Genomic DNA, 21180 nt, shown 5'->3' with positions numbered 1-21180 from the left:
ATACATATGGACTGCGCCTCTAGGATTGTATTTTTAAACAATGTCCAAGCCTGTTGAACACTTTTAACCTTTGCAGCTGCACCTTTCAGTTTTTTTCTGACTATTTTCCTCATTTTATCAAAGTTTCCCTTTTGAAAGTTTAGTGTTAGAGCTGCAGATTTACTTATTGTCCCCCTACCAGTTATTAGTTTAAATTTGATCATGTTATGATCACTGTTGCCAAGTGGCCCCACCACCGTTACCTCTCTCACCAAATCCTGTGTTCCACTAAGAATTAAATCTAAAATAGCTCCCTCTCTTGTTGGTTCCTGAACCAATTGCTCCATGAAACAATCATTTATTACATCCAGGAACTTTATATCTCTAGCAAGTCCTGATGTTACATTTACCCAGTCAATATTGGGGTAATTGAAATCTCCCATTATTATTGCACTGCCAAATTGGTTTGCTTCCCTGATTTCTCTTAGCATTTCATCATCTGTCTGACCATTTTGTCCAGGTGGACGGTAGTATACTCCTATCACTATACTCTTACCCAACACACATGGGATTTCTACCCATATAGATTCTACTGAGCATTTAGTCTCTTGTATGATCTTTAGCCTGTTGGACTCTATACCCTCCCGGACATAAAGTGCCACACCCCCACCAAGTTGATCCTCCCTATCATTGCGATATAATTTGTACCCTGATATAGCACTGTCCCATTGGTTATCCTCCTTCCACCAAGTTTCTGTGATGCCAATTATGTCAATCTCATCATTTGCTGCTATACACTCTAACTCTCCCATCTTACTTCTTAGACTTCTGGCATTGGCATATAGACATTTCAAAGTGTGTTTTTTGTTTGTTTTAACAACCTGCTTTTCAGTTGTTTGGGATAATTCGGAAATCATTAGTTTTGGTGATTTTTTACATATAGGCATATGGACTATATTTGCTTTTAATGGAACCTCTCTGTTGGGATGCCCTAACTCTCCTGTTTCATTAGTATCCTTCAAGGATACATTTCTCCGAACCATGCACTGCTGAGTGACTGTCGGCTTTCCCCTTTGTTCTAGTTTAAAAGCTGCTCTATCTCCTTTTTGAAAGTTAGTGCCAGCAGCTTGGTTCCACTCTGGTTAAGGTGGAGCCCATCCTTTCGGAAAAGTCTCCCCTTTCCCCAAAAGTTTCCCCAGTTCCTTACAAAGCTGAATCCCTCTTCCCTACACCATCGTCTCATCCACGCATTGAAACTCTGGAGCTCTGCCTGCCTCTGGGGTCCTGCACGTGGAACAGGAAGCATTTCAGAGAATGCCACCCTGGAGGTTCTGGATTTTAGCTTCCGACCTAATATCCTAAATTTGGCTTCCAGAACCTCTCTCCCACACTTTCCTATGTCGTTGGTGCCCACATGTACCACGACAGCCGGCTCCTCCCCAGCACTGTCTATAATCCTATCTAGGTGGCGCGTGAGGTCTGCCACATCATCCTCTATCCCTCCCAATTCAGTTTCTGAAAATGTTTTAGTACAGAGACCCTCCTTGTTTCCCTCATGGACACTGTCCTGAGGGACCTAGATAATGGACAATCATATCTTCTTGTAATGTTAGATATATCTGCAGCTTTCGATACAATAACCACAAGATTTTATTGGATAGATTAAGGGAAATAGTTTTGATGGGCACCACCTATCAATGGTTCGAATCGTATTTAAATCTTTGGGAAATTTATCTTTCCTCTAAAGCGCCTTTTAGCCCAAATGAGCTTATCCTTAAACTCAGCCAAAACAGAGCTTCTTATGCACTGTGCTAAACTAAATAACCCAATTGTATTGCACATAACATCGGCAAGGAAATACTCTATCGCTCATGAAGTCAACGACCTGGGTGTCACACTTGATAGTGAACTAAACTGCAAAAACTGGATAAATAATCTAATTAAAGACGGTTATTTTAAGTTACATGTTTTAAAAAAAATTAAAATCGCTCCTTCACATTCATGATTTTAGAACAGTTCTGCAAGCACTCCTTTTCTCAAAAATAGACTACTGCAATGCTTTACTCTTAGGCCTTCCTGCTTCCACCATTAGAACCCTTCAACTCTTGCAAAACTCGGCTGCTAGAATTCTAACAAATTCTAAAAAAATGGAACACATAACCCCAATCTTAAAGGATCTACACTGGCTCCTAATCATATATCGTTCCCAGTTCAAATTACTATCATTAATTCATAAAACCCTATACAACGATAAAATGGAATGGCACACTGCAACACTTCACTTTCACACTCCACAGAGAACTACAAGATCTGCAAGCAATGGGACTCTACCTATACCTTCCCCTAAATCAGCACACCTAAACGCTGTAAGACAAAGAGCCATATCAATTGCAGGTCCACATTTATGAAACTCACTTCCGCAAGAGCTAAGAATGGAGCCAAATATCAGAACATTCAAGAAGGGCATTAAAACCTGGCTCTTTCAATAAGCTTTCACTTAACATCTGGCGATACACTTAATTCTTCAATTGTCATGTCCATAACTCACTTAACCATTTTACAGGACCATTAAGAATTTTAGATAGTTTTTAATTGTATTTTATGATATTGAATTGTATTTTATGATATGTTGAATTTTTTAATTATATTTAATGTTTATTGTGATTAGTTTTACTGAATTGTATATCTTATTTATTGTAAACCGATGTGATGTATCCTATGAACGTCGGTGTATAAAAACAAACAAATAAATAAATAACCCTGCCCCACGCAAGGCTTCTCCCCAAAGGGAGTAACCTTTCCCACAGCGAGGAGACAGGAGCCTCTGCCTCACAGCCCGGCCCCTCAGCCCTCTCCACAGCTGGACATCTCTCTGCAAATTTCAGCACCTACTTCGCTGGGTTCCTTGACAGGGTTACCCGTCTGACCCGTCAGAGGAGCAGCCTGAGCCTTCTTCCCCTCAGGAGAACCTTTCCTATTCTAAGTTTGTGGAAAAGGTGGGCGCTCAGCTGAACATCAAAACAAGGAAGGTGCCGGACCCGCAGACTAAAGTGCTGGGGATTCTGAAGATTTTTGAAGCTCAAGCTGAGCCTACCACTTTGCCATCCCACGTAGTTCTGGACTCAGTAATGATGAAGGCTTGGGAGTCTCTCTTTTCCGGGCAAGCAGCCTCACGGAAAACAGACCTAAAGTTTAGAATGCGTCAGTCACTGTACTCTACAGCATGGTCGAACTCCCGCATGCCTTGGTGGTGGTCGAATTGGCCATGAAATGAGCCAAGAAGTCCTACCTTCATTCGATACCCCTCCGTGCCGCGACTGCAAATATCTAGATGACTGGCAAGAGAGCATTCCAAGCAGGCATGCTGAATGCAATTATACAACAGCATTAGTTCTACATTATACAATACCTATATGAATGCCTGCAGTCTTTGAAGTCCCACTTTGCTACTGCTTCACCTGATGCTGCTCCACCACAGCAACTTCATGACCTGGAAGAGGGGCTGAGACAACTTTTGAGAACCATATCTGAAGCATTTGAGACATCTGCCCAGACTACAGTAGGGGCCATAGCGGCCCGAAAGATGGCGTGGCTGCGAGCCAGCGCCATTCGGGAGGATGTTCACGAAAAATTGGCTGATCTCCCAGGTCTCACAGACAATCTGTTTGACATGTTACGGGAAACTGGCTCAGCTGTAAAAGCAAAACACAGCGGTCTTGTTGCTAGCATCTCCTACTGATCATTCCTTGAGCAGGAAGTACTATCCGAGCTTCAGGATGGCTTACTACCGGTGACAGCCTTACAGGCCATACCCAGCCTATCGTCTGTCTGCTTTTCCGCAAACCCAACTGTAGTCGCAGCAGCAATAGCAAAGTCGCAGCAGGCCATGGAGCAAGCACCCGCAGCGTCAGCCACAAAACAACAAAGCAAACCCCAAACAGGGATTTCAGTGGTACCCGGTCAACTCCCACCACTGAGGGTAGGGGCAGAGTGTCCTTCTTTTACCATTCTTGGGTGGCAATCGCCTCCGATCATTTGGTGCTGAACATCATCAGAGAGGGGATACCCTTTGAACTTCAAGAACATCCCAGGTCTTCCGCACCTGGTGCAACTTCATCAGCCCAATTTACAGAACCAACACCTGTTGTGGGAGGAAGACATGAATTGCTTCACCAACAATCTATTCAGCATATTTCTCACAGCCAGCTGAACCAGGGATTCTATTCCCAATACTTCCTCATCCCCAAAAAGGAAAGGGGGCTTTTCCTGATCCTGGACTTGTGGGCTTTCAACAAATTCCTATTGCGGGAAAAGTTCAAGATGTCATCTCTCAAATCCACACTACCTTTTCTGCAACCTAACAATTGGATGTGTTTGCTGGACCTCAAGGATGCATATTCATACATCCTGATGCACTGCACATCCTGGCACTAACTTTGTTTCCAAATCGTCAGGTGCCATTATCAGTTCAAGGTTCTACCATTTGGTCTATCATCTGCCCCAAGAGTCTTCACAAAGTGTTTAGCGGTAGTAGTGGTCCACCTCAGAAAGAAGGGAATACATCTATTTCCCTACCTAGATGACTGGTTGTTAGTGGCACCGCAACCAGCTGCTCTGCAGAGCGGCTTGGAAGCAACGATCCATTTCCTGGAGGGCCTCTGTTTCATTATTAACTACGAGAAATCCAGTCTACAACCCACACAGAATCTGTAGTTTATTGGAGCCCGAATAAGTGTACTGCTGGCAGACAGAGCCCCATACACTGCGCACCCTAGCCATCCAACTAAAGGACTATTCTCACACCTCGGCCCGTCTGATCCTCACCCTGCTGGCAATATGGCAGGAGCATTCATGTAGTGCCGCGCACCAGCTTGCACATACAACGCCTGCAGTGGACTCCATTCTCCCAACCACTGTCCAAACGAGTGAGTCTGACCCCGATTTATGAGAAGAGAATTGGAATGGTGGTTGTGCACTGCAGTTCTAGACAAAGGAGCATTGTTTCTCCCCCCAGCTCATCAAGTGGCTCTTACCTCTGGTACCTCAAACAAGGGGTGGAGTGCCCACCTAGAACAGGTAGAGATGCAGGGGCTCTAGTCAAGCTGGGAGAGAGGCCATTAAATCTCTTAGAGCTCTGGGCAATAAGGAATGTCATTCGCACATTCGAGAAGTTCCTGCGGGAGCAGACGCTCATGACCCACATGGACAATCAGGTTGCCATGTTCTATATAAAAGAGGAAGGGGGTCTGGTTCCTGGAAGTTGCGCAGGGAAGCGGTCTGCATCCTGGAAGGGGCAGATGAGCACTCCATCACTTAAGCGACCTATCTGCCAGGGGTGGAAACATCACTGCTGGCAGACTAAGCAGGATCTTCCATCTACACGAATGGGAACTTCACCAGGATGTGGCAGATAAGCTCTTTCTGAAGTGCGGCCTTCCATGCATGGACCTCTTCACCATGGAGCACAACAGGAAGATGGAGAAATTCTGCTCCATCTATCCCAACAGGAAGCAACTTGCTCAGGATGCGTTCCTCGTGCCATGGGCAGAGGGGCTCCTCTACACATAGGCCCCAGTCCCACTCATATCGAGAATGGTGCAGAAGTGTAATGCAGACGTTGCAGCCCTCATTCTGATAGCTTCAGCTTGACCCAGGCAATCGTGATTTGCCTATCTAGTGTGACTCTCCATCACTCCACCTATTCCCCTGGGCCACAGTCCAGATCTCCTGACTCAGGACAACAGCACACTGCTTCACCCCATGTACTCCTCACTTCATCTCACTGCATGGAGGTTGAAAGGACAGTATTAAGCCATTTACACTTGCTGACGGAGATCCAGGAAGTCTTAGTGTCGTTGAGGAAATCTTCAACCAGGAAAAATTATCAAGGCAAGTGGCACTGATATTTTGCCTGGTGTTAGCAGCAGGGTCATAGACCCCTTCTCCTGCATCCCAGAGTTGCTGGAATATCTCCATTCCCTGTATCTAGCAGGACTGGCGATGGCTTCGTTGAGGGTCCATGTAAGTGCCATCATGGCCTATCATCATCCTTGCAATGGCCTACTAGTATCCAGCCACCCATTAGTCTCCCGGTTCATGAAGGCATGAAGGGGATATTGCACTTAAGACCACCAGTGTTTTGGGACCTTAACCTAGTACTGGAGCAGCTTATGCTTCCCCCCTTTGAACCATTGGAGAGCAGCCATATGAGATATCTCACATGGAAAGGTGCTGTTCTTGGTAGCCCTAACCTCGGCAAGAAGAGTCATTGAGTTACAGGCATTGGTGCATTACTCCCTTACCTGCAATTTCTTCACGACAAAGTGACCTTACGAACCCACTCCTTATTCTTACCTGAGGTTTCGGCTTTCCACATTAATCAAACCATTACACTGCCAACCTTCCCGATGACGCACAAGAATGCCAGTGACTGCAAGCGAGCCTTAGCATACTATAAGCATAGAATGCATTCAGAAAACAGAACTGCTTAGCGATTTGTTTCCTTCAACATGAATGTCCCAGGCCTCCCGGTTTCTAAACAGACTCTTATCGAATTGGATTTCACAGTGCATTTGCTTCTGCTACCATAAGAGATCAGCGACCCTAGCTACTTTGCCAAAGGCACATCAGGTGAGATTGATGGCAGGTTTGGTGGCTCATCTGCACAAGGTTCCTTTACTGGACATATGTAAGGCTGCCACGAGGTTGTCACTGCATACTTTCATCTCTCATTGCTGTCTTGACCAGCAGGCCACACTGGACACAGCGCTGGACAAGACGATACTCCATCAGTGACCACTTGAAGAGACTGTCCGGGAAGCAAATAGAATAGATTGGGCACAGACTGGCATAGTTGGACATCGGAATGCCATGGTGTTCCCGACAGGAGTCTTCAGACTGCTCTCTCAATATTCAGCTGGGGACTCCCAGACAGTATGGCTAATTCAGCCTGCTTATCTGTGGGGGAATAAAGCAAGTTTGCTTACCGTAAATGGTGTTTTCTGTAGATAGCAGAATGAATTAGCCATGCTGACCCGCCCACCTCCCCAGACAGTCTCTGGATTCATGCTTTGCAAAGACGCTTTGACATAGGCTGAGGAGAAAGATGGAGCCATGCGGAAAAGGACATGCAGCCGCATACGGAGCAAAGCTCTGTCATCTTTGAGAAGCTCCGCCTTGGCCACCCCAGAGGGAAGTCCCAGACAGCATAGCTAATTCATCCTGCTATCTATGGAAAACACCTTTTATGGTAAGCAGACTTGCTTTTATACTTTTCTTAACACTTGAACAAGTTGCTTGCCAGTTTAGGCACTGAACAGTGTGTTTTGCTTTCCTTACTCACAGCTCTTGAAAGTGGGACTCTTAAAAATTTCCATTTGAGAAAACTTCGGTCTCTTGTGGCTCTTGCCTGTTTGGACAAATGCCTCTCTTTCTTATGTCTTAGTCCTTGTTCCATGGCATTCCTTGTCATATTTTTCTAGTCCTAATTTTCAACCATTTCTCTGGTGGGTTGCATTTGTACTCTGTAAGCTCTTGCTGTTAAATAGATGATTTGCTCAGTTGGAATGAACTTTTTGTTGTTATCCTTCTTAGTATTTCTCTGGTGGAAAATAATTTTCTTTATGTTGAATGTGGCCTTCTTGTTAATGAAGGTCCCATCTTGGTGGTGCTAGGCATTTTTTATATAATGCGTCTTTCCTTACAAAATGGAATGAAACAAATTTGTGAAAACAATAGTTTGTTATACAAAAATTCAGTTTCTGTAAGTAATGGTATTTGGAGGCTTAAAAACGTAAGATGATTATAAACAAGATTTATTATAAATGAATATTTTTCATAGTGGTATCAGAATGTTATTCCTTTTTTGTTCTAGATTTTAAGTGCAAAATAAATTGCATCCTTATTTTTAATATCCATTTTGAGGTGTACTTAAGAAAAAGAAAAACTGCAAAACTGATCTTGTAATGGTGATGAACTATCTGTGAATCAGTGTGCCTGATGTTAGGAAATTAGATGGATTCTGGAAGGCATTTTTAGAGTTTTTTTTTGTTTTGTTTTTGAGTATTTGAAAAGGTAAATGGTTTTACTTTTTTTTTTTTTTTGTATAGTATCTCCTTTGTAGTTACAGTGCTCTGTTTGTAGGTGAAATTTCCCGAAGGAAACGTTCCAAGTCAGAGGACATGGATAGTGTACAGTCTAAGCGCCGTCGGTATGAGGGAGAAGAGTTTGAAGCAGAACTTAAAGTGAAGATCACATCCCGAGGAGATATTAACCAGAAGTTGGAGAAGGTAATCAGTAGTCTCAAGATAATTATATCAATAATGTAGAATTCCAGATATTAGCATAATAAATCTTCAGTCCACTTGCCTGTGAATACTTATCATAGTCTAATGTAATATTGTTTCTTCAGGTTATACAGAAGCTTTTGGAGGAGAAACTTAGTGCCTTGCAGTGTGCTGTCTTTGATAAAACTCTGGCAGATCTTAAAACAAGAGTTGAGAAGATTGAGTGTAAAAAACATGAAAATGTTTTGAATGGAATACAGGTAAATGTTCTGTGTGGATTTTTTCATAACTATAATAAGAAAAGTTACTAGGTTGATATGTTTTGCACTGCTTTTGACAGCCTAAATCTTTTTTGTGAGTTTAGGGTGAAGAATTAATTGAAAATTCCAAAACCCAAGTATTCGCTATTGAAACTTCCCTGATGACTGTCTAGCTATCTGATTTGGATGTGTCCATCTAGTGCTTTGTAATAAATAATGTTAAGACTAATTATCACTAATATCGGGCACTCTGACAGTAACATTTGAAAGTAATATAGTGTTTGTTCCTCTTCATGTTAAAAATATAGAAAACTGAACATACCTGATAACCAGTGAATTCTGATTCAGTACTGACCCTGTCCAACAAAATAAATTAGATAAAACTTGCAGCTGAGTATTGTTTAAAAGAAAATGGGGAAAAACTACTAAAATTTTATTCAAATATGGTTTAGTTTTTTGTCATATTGCATTTTTAAAAGAAATTTTAGTGGGCAATACCCAGTTAAAATTGTCTCTACTTTGAGACTTCTGCTTTGGTCACAAGCAATGTTCCCTCAGCGTTTTGAAAGACTGCTTGTGCAAAAATTCTTTGTACAACTTCTTATAAACCAAGTTCAAACTTCTGCCCAATGAACAAGTAAATTGCAAATAATATCAGGATTTATTGTATGCACTATGTTTTGCTGTGTGTGCAGGGTTTGACTTGTGTGCAACATTCACAGCTTAGAGGGAACAGTGGTCACAGGTGATTCTCTCGAGGAGAGCTTGCTACAAAGGAGATTGCTTAAGACATTAATCTTCATTATGAATTGTAGTTTCAGAAATCAGTCTCTGAAGAGCAGTAATATTTGTAATAGTGTAATAGACGGATATTGTCATGTCTTTGAGTATTGGTACTGGTTGATTTATATTGGTGACAGAGTTTGGTTATCAGGTTTTGTTTGATCTGCTTTGCTTCTCTGTGGGATCTCTTATTTTATCATTTTGTTTTTCTAATTGCCTCTGCCAATCACAGTCAAATGTTTCCGAGGAGTTGAATTAAATATGGGTCTTGTAAGAAAAGAGGATGACGAGGCCTGGGCTAGCTTACTGGTGGAGGTAGTAGAGTCCAGCCCTGCAATAGATTTTAAACATACTTGGTACCTTGGGCCTGATTTTCAAAAGAATTTACACTGGGTTTTACACACATAAATGCACTGTACCCACATAAGTGGGCTAATTTGCTACAATATATGCCATTGAAAAACTTTATGCATGTAAATGACTTTTGAAAAATGCTACGATAGTCACATTTATGTGTGTAACTCCTTTGAAAATTCACCTGATAGAGAGCAGTGATAGGGCAGAGATGGGACATTGAGTAAAATATCTGGGGTGGGTGGAGGTGAGAGATGATGTTCAAGAATTGGAATTTATATTCTCATCTAACCAAAGTGGTAAAAAAAAACAACCTGAAGAAAACTGGACATACTACTGCCATTTACTATACTACTGTTATCCTTCCATTCATTCGGTAGCCAAGAGACAGAAAAGTTTTATGATCTTCACAGTGCCATACTCTGCAGGAAAGGTATGGCTATATCTTATACTGGAGATGTCCAATATTGAACCTATGTCCCCCACACCTAATAACCCAATATAAGTTTCTAGGACTCACAACTTTGTTGAGAAGGCAATAAATGGTAGCTTTGTCTGAAATTATTCAAGATTTTAGGAAACAGCCTACCAAAAACCCATATGGTTCGAATGGGAGGAAATGTGCCATTAGATGTGAAGCAGAATTCCTAGATCCTTTGTCTTGTTTCAAACAAAATGTGCTAGCATATCTTCTATATTCTCAGCATCTGATCAGATTTCTCTGAATTCTGCTGTAGACTTTGTCACTGATTTGTGACAAAGGAGTGGTAACTTTCAAATATGTGTGCAGGTGCACATTTGCACGTAAACGTCAGCCCATGCCCAGGGACGCGACCATTTTCTAGCATATACGCATCTTATAAATAATCTTCCCACCCACACAAGTGTGCCAAATTTTAAGTGGGTGCACCAAATCTCGTTTCTATTGCGTAACTTGGATTTTAAAAGGATTATGCACAGATGCCATTCCCAGTTTTACCAGTTTGTTCCCAGTTCCCAGTCCTCCAAATCCCCCATAGTTTAATAGCTTTCACTCCCCCCGGTTAGCCCTGACCCTTAAAACCCTGCATATCTGTCTAATTTTCTTTAATTTTTAACTTGCGGAAGTAAAGTTTCGCGGCAAGGGACCTCGGTGCGCACCAGGCCTCAAGTATTTATACACACATCTCTGGTTCATACCCCGAAACACCCATTCTTTGCCCAGACCATGTTTACACACTGCTTCTTTTTGAAATCTTTGGGGATGTGCATGCTGTGGGAGATACACGCATATCAGGTGGCTTATAAAATCTGCTCAGCACGCACAACTCCGACTTTATTCTCGCATTCCCTAATTAATGCACAGGCTGGGCTTTTAAATTTCACTTCTTAGTGTGTGCACGCTTGCCTGATTTGAAGACCTCAGCTGGGTCTGCCTTATTGCAGTTGATGTTGATCACTATTTTGTAAAAGGAAATCTGATTATTTATTGAAAGTTTAAATGTAAATTCAAATACAAACTTGAAACTAGGGAACAAGATAATGGCATGTGGTGCTGTACATTTGAAAAAAAACAAGTTAATTTCAAAAAGAAAAAAAAAAAAATAGAAACTGTACAGATGTCCAACAAGCTCTCCAAGAAGTGGAGCAAAGCCCAACTATAAATACTCAAATAACACAAACATAGTCTAATAGAAATAAGGCGATAAATAGCCATTATCAGAAAAACAGCTCATAAACAGTAGGAGAAACAAATAGTATTATTAGCCACATAATTTAAGACACTCATGGGGTTTAAAGGAAGAAGACTCAATCTCCAATATAAGCCTGTCCTTTACAAGAACCCTAATTGATTCGGGTTAATCAAGGTTTCTCCCAGGACAAGCAGGATGGTAGTCCTCATGTGGGTGACGTCATCAGACGGAGCTCTGGTACAGAAAACTTCTGTCAAAGTTTCTAGAACTTTTGACTGGCACACTGAGCATGCCCAGCATAACATAATCCCTTCCACCCCAGGGGTCTCCCTTCAGTCTCTTTTTTTTTCCACACTGCAGTTGCCTCGCGGTTTCCTAAACCGCGAGGCAACTGCAGTGTGGAAAAGAAAACTTTGAAGTTTACTTCATACAAATTGCCTATCAGGGGTCTCCCATCGTGCCCCGTGTACCTCGGTCGCTCAGTGAGTACAACTTTGCGTCTCTGGCCGGTTCCCGCAGGCCACCAACTGTTTTCACGCCCTTTCCACCGACATGGTGACCGGTTTTCGAAAATGCCAAGACTGTCCACGAACAATGTCCATCACAGACCCCCACACTGTATGTGTGCTATGCCTGGGCTCGCCTCACAATGTCTGTCGGTGTCCTGAATGTGCCCAAATGACTCCCAAGGGCAGAAGAGCACATCTGGACAAAATGGACTCTCTTCCAACTAAAATCTGTTCCATCAACTTCTGCCCAGTCATCACCGGCGTCAAAAACCCCATCCACCGACAAACCTCGCCGGGACCAACACTGAGCCGGTGACTGTCCATCACCAGCGCCATCAAGGGCATCTATTGCATCATCCTCTGTGTCTGGGAAAGACCGCACCAAGCACCGGGACAAAGCATCGACACCGGCATCGACCTGATCCCATTCCCGGTGCCAGCACTGATGTCACATTGGCATTGAAGGCCACCGAGCCGCCATCGAATTAGGGCCCGGTCAGAGGAGCCTCCATCCTCCTCTGTACCTGATGCCCCGAGGCATTCCCCACCGATACCGGTACCGGGTACTGAGTTTTCACAAATTATTTTGGAGAGGCCAGTAACGCCTAGCCTGCCTCCCCCTGTAGCTTCTCTGTCTACACCAGCTTTCAGGGAGGAACTGAATGTCCTCATTTGCCAGGCAGTGCTCGATGCCGTCCAGAACCTCCAGCCTCCATCGCTGCCGGTCCCCATACCGGCACAGTCTACTGAACCATTGATGTTTGCACCACTATTACATCGACTCGATGCCCTCATCGGTGCTTTTCCAACTCAGTCTGTTCCATCGGTGCCAAGTCAGCCTTCAAGACCTCCGCAGTTCCCGATACCTATCCCGGGACCCTCCGAGGATGTCGACACTATGTCCAGTCCGGTTCCAGGTCCATCACAGCCGGAACCGCTTCCAGGATCATTGGGACTCCCTGGATCCAAGCATCCATCGATTCCATCGATGCCAATACACCCGCCATTGAAACCACCAACATTTTTGTCAATGCCTATTCAACCTCCTTCTGGATCTCGACAAAACACTCCTTGTGATCCATGGGAAGATGTGGACACCGATTCCTCTACATCAGAGGACTTACTTTCTGAACCTTCTCCTCCAGAGGACCTCTCTTTTGCCAATTTCATTAAAGAAATGTCAAAGACCATCCCTTTCAACTTAATAACAGAGGAGGACACGCGTCACAAGACATTGGAAGGTCTATAATTTGTTGACGCACCTAAAGAAATCATGTCCATTTCTGTGCATGAAGTCTTGTTAGATCTTCAACACTGTCTATGGGAGCATCCTGGCACTGTTCCACCTGTCAACAGAAAAACAGATGCCACTTATCTCGTCCAACATGCTCCAGGCTTCCAAAAACCACAGCTGCCTCATCATTCAGTTGTGGTTGAATTGGCACAGAAAAAGGCAATGCGCTTGCAGCCTCATTCCTCAGCCCCTCCAGGAAAAGAGCAGAAATTCTTAGATGGTCTAGGGAGGAAAATATTCCAAGGCTCTATGTTGGTGTCTCGTATTGCCGCTTACCAGCTCTCCATGACACAATACCAGAGAACCCTGTGGAAGTAGGTTCAGGACCTTGCAGACTCATTGCCTCAACAATATCAAGAGAGCCTAACTGCTATTCTCCACAAGGGCCTTGAGGCAGGAAAGCATGAAGTTTGGGCAGCATATGACTCCTTTGAGACTGCGTCCCACTTATCAGCAACGGGAATCAGTTCCCGACGATGGGCTTGGCTGAAGGCTTCAGATTTACGACCTGAGGTCCAGGACAAACTCGCTGACCTCCTGTGCACTGGGGATAAAATTCAAGACGCAGTGACTCAGTTAAGACCACCACGAAACACTGCGCCAATTGTCTACAATAACCACTGATGCTCCCTCCACATTTCGCAGAACCATGAGAAAGGACCCCAAGAAATCGTTCTACCGCTCTCGCAAGTACTTTCCTCCTGCATCTAGAGCGAAGACTACTAAAACCCCTCACAGAGGATATTAATGCCAGCCCAAAGCACCCAGAGCTCAACCAGCCCCCACAGTCTGGTCCAGCATCTGGATTTTTATATGTTTCCAGAGAACAGTTGCCAATCGTCAAATCCAAATCCAGAGATACCCGTCGGAGGCCGATTGCTCCCAGTTCCTACATCAGTGGTGCCTTATTACAGACCAATGGATAATTTCAATTATAACCAAGGGGGATACCATCTTAACTTCCTCATGGTACCCTCAGACTCTCCACAAAATCCACTGTGGGCCTGGAATGACCACACACTGATGCTGGAATCAGAACTCTCCACCCTGCTCCAAAACAGGACTGTAGAACCCGTTCCCTCAACACAAACCGGAAGGGGGTTCTACTCCCGCTATTTTCTAATTCCGAAAAAATCAGGAGGGCTCCGCCCCATCTTAGACCTTCGCAATCTCAACAGATTTCTCCAAAAGGAAAAGTTCAGAATGGTTTCTCTTGGAACCTTATTTCCCCTTCTACAACAAGTAGATCGGCTGTGTTCTCTGGATCTTCAGGATGCGTATGCACATATAGCCATAAACCCCCATCATCGCAAATACTTGCTTTTCATAGTGGGCCACAGACATTTTCAATACCGAATTCTACCATTTGGCCTTGCCTCAGCACCTCGGGTGTTTACAAAATGCTTAGTGGTGGTGGCTGCCCACCTCCTCAGTAACAGCATACATGTGTTTCCTTACCTGGACGATTGGCTAATCAAGAGCCAATCCATGCAAGGAGCTCTCAACGCCCTCGATCACTATCAATCTACTACACTCATTGGGATTTCTCATCAACTACCAAAAATCCCACCTGACTCCATCTCACCTCCTTACTTTCATCAGAACAGATTTAGACACCACAGTCGCAAAGGCCTTCCTGCCCAATGACCACACAGAAACACTCTCCAAACTAGATACGTCTCTGTGTATAAGGAACACAGCTTCAACCCGTCAATTCCTAAAGTTGCTGGGCCACATGACTTCCACTGTACACGTCACTCCTATGGCCAGGCTGGCCATGAAAATAACTCAATGGACTTTGAAATCTCAGTGGCTCCAAGCCACTCAGCCTCTTTCTTCCAACATTCATGTAACCCACCATCTACGTCTGTCTCTTTTCTGGTGGACAAACAAAGCCAACTTGCTGACAGGTCTTCACTTCCAGCAACCAGTTCCACAAATAACCTTGACTACAGACGTATCCAACTTAGGTTGGGGAGCTCATGTGAACAGCCTTCAAACTCAAGGTACTGGGACACAACTCGAAGCAAAGTATCAAATCAACTTCCTAGAGCTTCGAGCCATACGTTATGCTCTCAATGCATTCAAGGACTGCCTCTCACACAAGACTATGCTCATACAGACAGACAACACAGTTGCAATGTGGTACTTGAACAAACAAGGCGGCACAGGTTCTTATCTCCTCTGTCGAGAAGCCGTGCAGATCTGGGACTGGGCCCTTGCACACTCCATGCATCTCCGGGCCACTTATCTGGCAGGCATACAGAATGTCGTAGCAGATCACCTCAGTCAACAGTTCCATCCCCATGAATGGTCACTGGACCCTGTCATAACAACCAGAATCTTCCAACGCTGGGGTCAACCGACCATCGACCTCTTTTCATACGAACTAAATCACAAAGTGAATAGATTCTGCTTCCTGCACAAGCACAAAGATATGTTAGCCATGGACGCCTTCGCTCATCCCTGGAACAAAGGCCTCCTATATGCGTATCCTCCGATACTGCTTATAGCCAAAACTTTCGTGAAACTACAGCAGGACAAAGGATCAATGATACTCATAGCCCCGTACTGGCCTCGACAAGTATGGTTTCCCATACTTTTCGACCTCTCGATCAGACAACCCATTCGCCTGGGCACAGCACCCGCTCTCATAACTTGGAACCAAGGCATGTACGCCATCCGAACCTTCAAACCCTATCCCTCACAGCCTGGATGTTGAAAGCTTGATCCTGCAACCATTCAATCTTCACCTAATCCTTCTCAACTGCTTGTACCATCACGAAAGCCTTCCACACATAAATCCTATCATTCTAAGTGGAATAGATTTACCATCTGATGCACACAAAAAGGTACAGACCCTTTTTCTTGCCCCACTCCATCTCTGTTAGACTATCTCTGGCACCTTTCAGAGTCTGGTCTCCAGACTTCCTCGGTAAGGGTACACCTCAGTGCCATCTCAGCGCACCACAAGGGAGTAGGGGATGCCCCTGTAACAGCGCAACCCCTTGTGAATCGCTTCATGAGGGGCCTTCTACAACTTAAGCCCCCTCTGCGGCCATCAGTCACTGAATGGGACCTAAATATAGTACTTACAAGGCTCATGCGCTCCCCGTTTGAGCCTTTGCACTCCTGCGATGTTAAACTTCTTACATGGAAAGTTCTCTTCCTAGTAGCCATTACATCTGCTCGAAGAGTTAGTGAGTTACAAGCAGTTGTCACATATTCACCCTATACAAGGTTCCTACATGACAGAGTGGTCCTGCTTACTCACCCTAAATTCCTTCCCAAGGTGGTTACTGACTTTCACCTGAATCGGTCCATAGTCTTGCCCACCTTTTTCCCAAGGCCTCACTCTCACCAGGGCGAGAGAGTTCTACATTCCTTGGACTATAAACACGCACTTGCATTTTACCTAGACCGCACCTCAGTCCATAGGAAATCCACCCAACTCTTTTTGTTTCTTTTGATAAAAACAAACCGGGAGTTGCAGTGGGCAAACAAACTCTCCAACTGGCTTGCAGACAGTATCGAATTCTGCTATGAAAAAGCAGGCCTTCCTCTCCAGGGACGAGTGAAAGCACACTCAGTAAGAGCCATGGCAACCTCAGTAGCACACTATCGTTCAGTACCCATTGCTGAGATCTGTAAAGCGACATGGAGCTCTCTTCACACACTTGCAGCTCATTACTGCCTGGACAAGGAAGGATGTCAAGACTCTGCCTTTGGCCAATCCATCTTGAAGAACTTATTTCCAGTATAATCCCACCTCCTTCCACATCAATCTGCTGTGATTTTTAGGCTGCCTTATTTCTACCAATAGTACACCAGTTGTTGTGCCTGTTGCACAAGTTGTAAGCTGTTTGGTCCAAATAAATATGAGTCAGCCTGTAGCTTGCTAATCACCCACATGTGAGGAGGACTACCATCCTGCTTGTCCTGGGAGAAAGCAGAGTTGCTTACCTGTAACAGGTGTTCTCCCAGGACAGCAGGATGTAGTCCTCACGAAACCCACCTGCCACCCCGCAGAGTTGGGTCTGAAACATTTTATTTTATTTTTCACTCACACCTTTTGCTACAAACAAGACTGAAGGGAAAGCCCTGTGGCTGCAGGGATTATGGCATGCTGGGCATGCTCAGTGTGCCAGTCAAAAGTTCTAGAAACTTTGACAGACGTTTTCCGAACCAGAGCTCCGTCTGATGATGTCACCCACATGTGAGGACTACATCCTGCTGTCCTGGGAGAACACCTGTTACAGGTAAGCAACTCTGCTATACTGCTCCCCTAAGTGGGATTTTGGGCACTTATAAGGGAATTTCAACTGAAATTCCACTCCAGTTAAAGAAATCACCTGGTGTAGACCAAGAAATCTCTTCCTTTTTTGCATGAATTAATTTTATTCACATCGAAAAAGAACTTAAACTTTTGCTTCCAAAACAAGAGATCCCTTTTGGATAGAAACAGTTTTAAAGTTAATTTCTTATATATCTTAAGAATAAGCAGAAGACAACTGGACATACCGGATGAACCAATTGTTCGTTATCTTCCACCATTTACTACTGTTATCCTCCCGTTCCTTTGATAGTGTAATAGGGGTATAGGTACCCTAATAGATAGGTATTTAAATAATTAATAAATATGTGTTCCGGAGCTGGACTGAGGATTAAAAAAAATAAAAAAGGACTGAGGGAAGATGGCTGGGCAGTACCACAATGAAAGGCAGCAAAGAGAGAGTTGGTGACTGCGACAACTTCTAAGCAAACGTGCTAAAGGCCTCGGGAGAGTGAAGACAAAGTCATTCGCAACAAGGCCAGGTCTGGAAGTTGTGTACTGCTATGAGTGAGGCCGATGAAGAAAGAAGAGTGCCGAGAGAAAAAAAAAGAAAAAAATAATGGGAAAGAGGGCCTGAGGGAAGCCCCATTGTTGTGCCGGACTTCCACAATTTTAAAAAAAGAGGAGGGGCTGAGAAGAGATGAGCAGCGGTGTGGCCTAGGCTTGCTACTGACGCTGCTGTTGCTGCCACCAAAGGGAGATCCGGGGCTGGAAGAAAGAGGCTGCCGCGATTGCTCTCAATGCCCGTATCTGCCACAAATATGATTGGGGCCGCCATGAATGTCATGCAGGAGAAAGAGCCAGATGAAAAGGGCTATGAAGGAAAAGGAAAAAGACGGCAGGCAAAAGAGGAGCTGATTCTCGCAAAAAGAAGGGACCAAAAAGAGTGGTGTCGGAGTGCCACCAAGGCCCGGGGCCTGCAGCTCACTCCCTGCCACTGCCGCTGGAGCCACCAATGGGAAGACAGAGTGAGGAAGGAATCAGTCACCCGGCGGCAGTAGATGGTATAAACGATTGCCACCACTGCTGGCAGTGTCCTTCCACGCCAAGCTGTTTTTCTGGACCCGATGTGCTGGCTATTGCCTCCTGCCTATGTATCCGACCGGCCAAGATGAAGCCACTCCTGCCCTCGATCAGTCCAGTGTGAGTGCTGCAGCAGACTCCAGCTGAAACCCAGGATTTGGTGAGTACCGAATCTGACTCCACCACCATGATTTAAAAAAAAAAAATTGGAGAGATTAGTGTCGGGGCCTTGCCCCAGCACAGTATCTAGGATGCCGGGCCTGCTCACTGATGTCAGAGGGATACCTGATTGAAAGGAAAGTATTCCTCTTAGCTGCCCCCTTTGCGATAACATCTAGTGATGCCACATTAGAAACAACTGAAAACCTATTTATTACACCTCAGCCACCGACAGCAGGAGGGTAGTCATGCCACAAAGGGGGGGGGGGGGGGGGGGGGAGTTAAACAGTTGGCAGTCACAAACAGGATTTACCTGTTAAATTTTGTTTTAATCAGTTAAATATCTTTGGCAAGTACCCCTATGTTTCTTTTTTTTGCCATTAACAGTTTTATTGGAAATTATAACAGCTTACAATAAATGCATGTACATACAGATGTAATCAGTTAGCAAAGGTCTAATGCAATAAGGTCCCCTATGTTTCTTAACATATTGTTTCCCCAGGTATCAGTTTTCTTTTATCCTCCTCTAGGTTCTATTTTGTGAGTAGTCTTTACTCCTAGAAGAAAATAGAAAAAGAATGAGTTAAGATTGGAGGGCCATGATGACAGAGATGCAGGAGCGTCTTGATGAGCAAAAAGAGAGGATATGGCATCAAGACGAAATAATAAGGCAAACACGGGAACAGTGTGAAACTAGGACACATGGAAGGAGCAAGGTTCAGTGCTTTTGTGTATATGCTCAAAGAAAAGATTCTGGATTTTTTTAGATCTTCCAAAGAAGCCAGTTGACATAATTGTAGAAGATTGGATAGAGCAGACTTGGGCAGCTAAATTTACCAGAATCGGACCACCTTGAATTTGTAAAGGATCATCTGCTGGGATAAGCCAGAAATACTATTAAGTACGCTAAACCTAGACCAAAGAATGTAGAACTATTTTGCCTACTACAGGAAATCTACGGAGACCAAGTACCAGCTAGTGTAAAAGTTAAAGAATTCCACGACAGAAGACGGGCTTCAGGAGAAGACCTTCATACATATGCATATAGCTTACAAGAGAGGTTAAATAGGGCATTAGCCAGAGACCCATTTTGTATACCAGATTACACACAAAATGTTGAAAGAGATTTGCTCTTGGCTTGAGGGATAGTAGTCTCAGTTAGGAAAGCCGGAAAAATTTGTTCAGACACCCAGAAAAAAATATTCCCAGACGTAATGAGACTAGCGATTTTGTGGTCAGCGCAGAAAAAAGGTTATACTGCAGAGGAAACAACCCCTAAATTATTGGTTTGGGAAAGGAACGAAGTTACAGTAAGAGCTACTGCAGGTGAGCCATCTTCAGACGTTGAAAACTTAAGCCATATGGTGATAAGCCTATGTAGGAGACAAGGCAAAATGCTGCAGAGATGAGAAGTGGGAGCAACAGCAATAACAATCATTCAGTAGTTTTATGATACTATATAACCTTTACACCTATAAAGAAAAATATCCTCCCAGGAGTCCTAATGAAAGGTACAACGAGTGATACCCAGGGAGAAGATTTTCATCATCCCAGAATGATAGGGGCGAGATAATATGCTACAGATACCAGGAGCCTGGTCATTTTTCCAGGGATTGTGAAAGCGAAAGGTAACTCAGTTACCAGAAAAGAAACCCATTATGCATGAGGGTTACAGAAACACATTGCCACAGCAGTCACAGCTGCAAACTAAAATGACCACAGAGGAGGTTCCAACAACTTCAATGGTAAGGTTACAATCAGAAAAAAACACTTTAACAGAATTGGAACAGAAAAAGAAGCGAGCGTTTGGGAAGAGTCCTGTTTTAGACATAATCGGATTAGTGAAAACAAAATGCTATGTAAACATGGGGTCAGACTACAGTTACAGATGCACATTTCTGAAATAATTTTGAAAAGTGTTATCTAGAAGATGCGAGCTGGGTAAAATTGACAACAGCAAATGGATTGACCGTACCTATGTTGGGATGTATGGATGTGGACATGCATTATCTAGGTCAAATAATAAAACAGAGATGCATATTTGTGGTCCCCCATAATGCATTAGTGCATTCATCGGGAATAGACAGTCCCTGGCATACTGGGATGAACATCTTGCAAGACTTGAATTTAACTAAGAATGTGGCAGACTCAAACACAGATACCAAATTTACTAAAAATATGGAAAAAGTTTCAGCAGCAGAACATGTAGGGAATCGGCTTTGTAAAAAGGACCAAAGAGAATTAAATTACCACCATTAGCAGAAGTTTTCCGAATAGGAACATGTGTACAGCTGCAACAAACTATGATGGAGAAAGTAATGATCACCAAAACTCATCTGGAAAGCCTTCCCATGAATGTATTGGTGGCAAATACGTTAATAGCACCCAAGAGAGAGAGTGTTGGTTCATCTGATTAATGCTGGGAGAAAAGCCCTGCAATTCTGGATCTGGGCATTAATTGTACAAGTAATCAGGCCTACAGAAATACACAATGGAACCAATTAAATTTCACATAGAGGGAAATGTAA

At 43.9% G+C, this 21180-nt stretch overlaps 1 protein-coding gene across 5 annotated transcripts in view; it reads left to right on the top strand.

Annotated features, from left to right (window-relative positions):
* ATF7IP (activating transcription factor 7 interacting protein) overlaps positions 1–21180 on the top strand; it is a 331366-nt gene that overhangs the window by 203166 nt on the left and 107020 nt on the right. For all 5 annotated transcript variants that reach the window (XM_029590341.1, XM_029590340.1, XM_029590343.1 and 2 more), the window contains 2 exons: positions 8122–8267; positions 8390–8524. In XM_029590341.1, coding sequence (XP_029446201.1) covers positions 8122–8267; positions 8390–8524 — 281 coding nt within the window. The remainder of the gene's footprint in view (positions 1–8121; positions 8268–8389; positions 8525–21180) is intronic.

This window comes from Rhinatrema bivittatum, chromosome 2 (genome assembly GCF_901001135.1).
Source record: "Rhinatrema bivittatum chromosome 2, aRhiBiv1.1, whole genome shotgun sequence".
NCBI classification, from domain to species: domain Eukaryota; kingdom Metazoa; phylum Chordata; class Amphibia; order Gymnophiona; family Rhinatrematidae; genus Rhinatrema; species Rhinatrema bivittatum.
The sequence above is the reverse complement of the archived record's forward strand: the minus strand, read 5'-3'. Positions and strand labels throughout refer to the sequence as shown.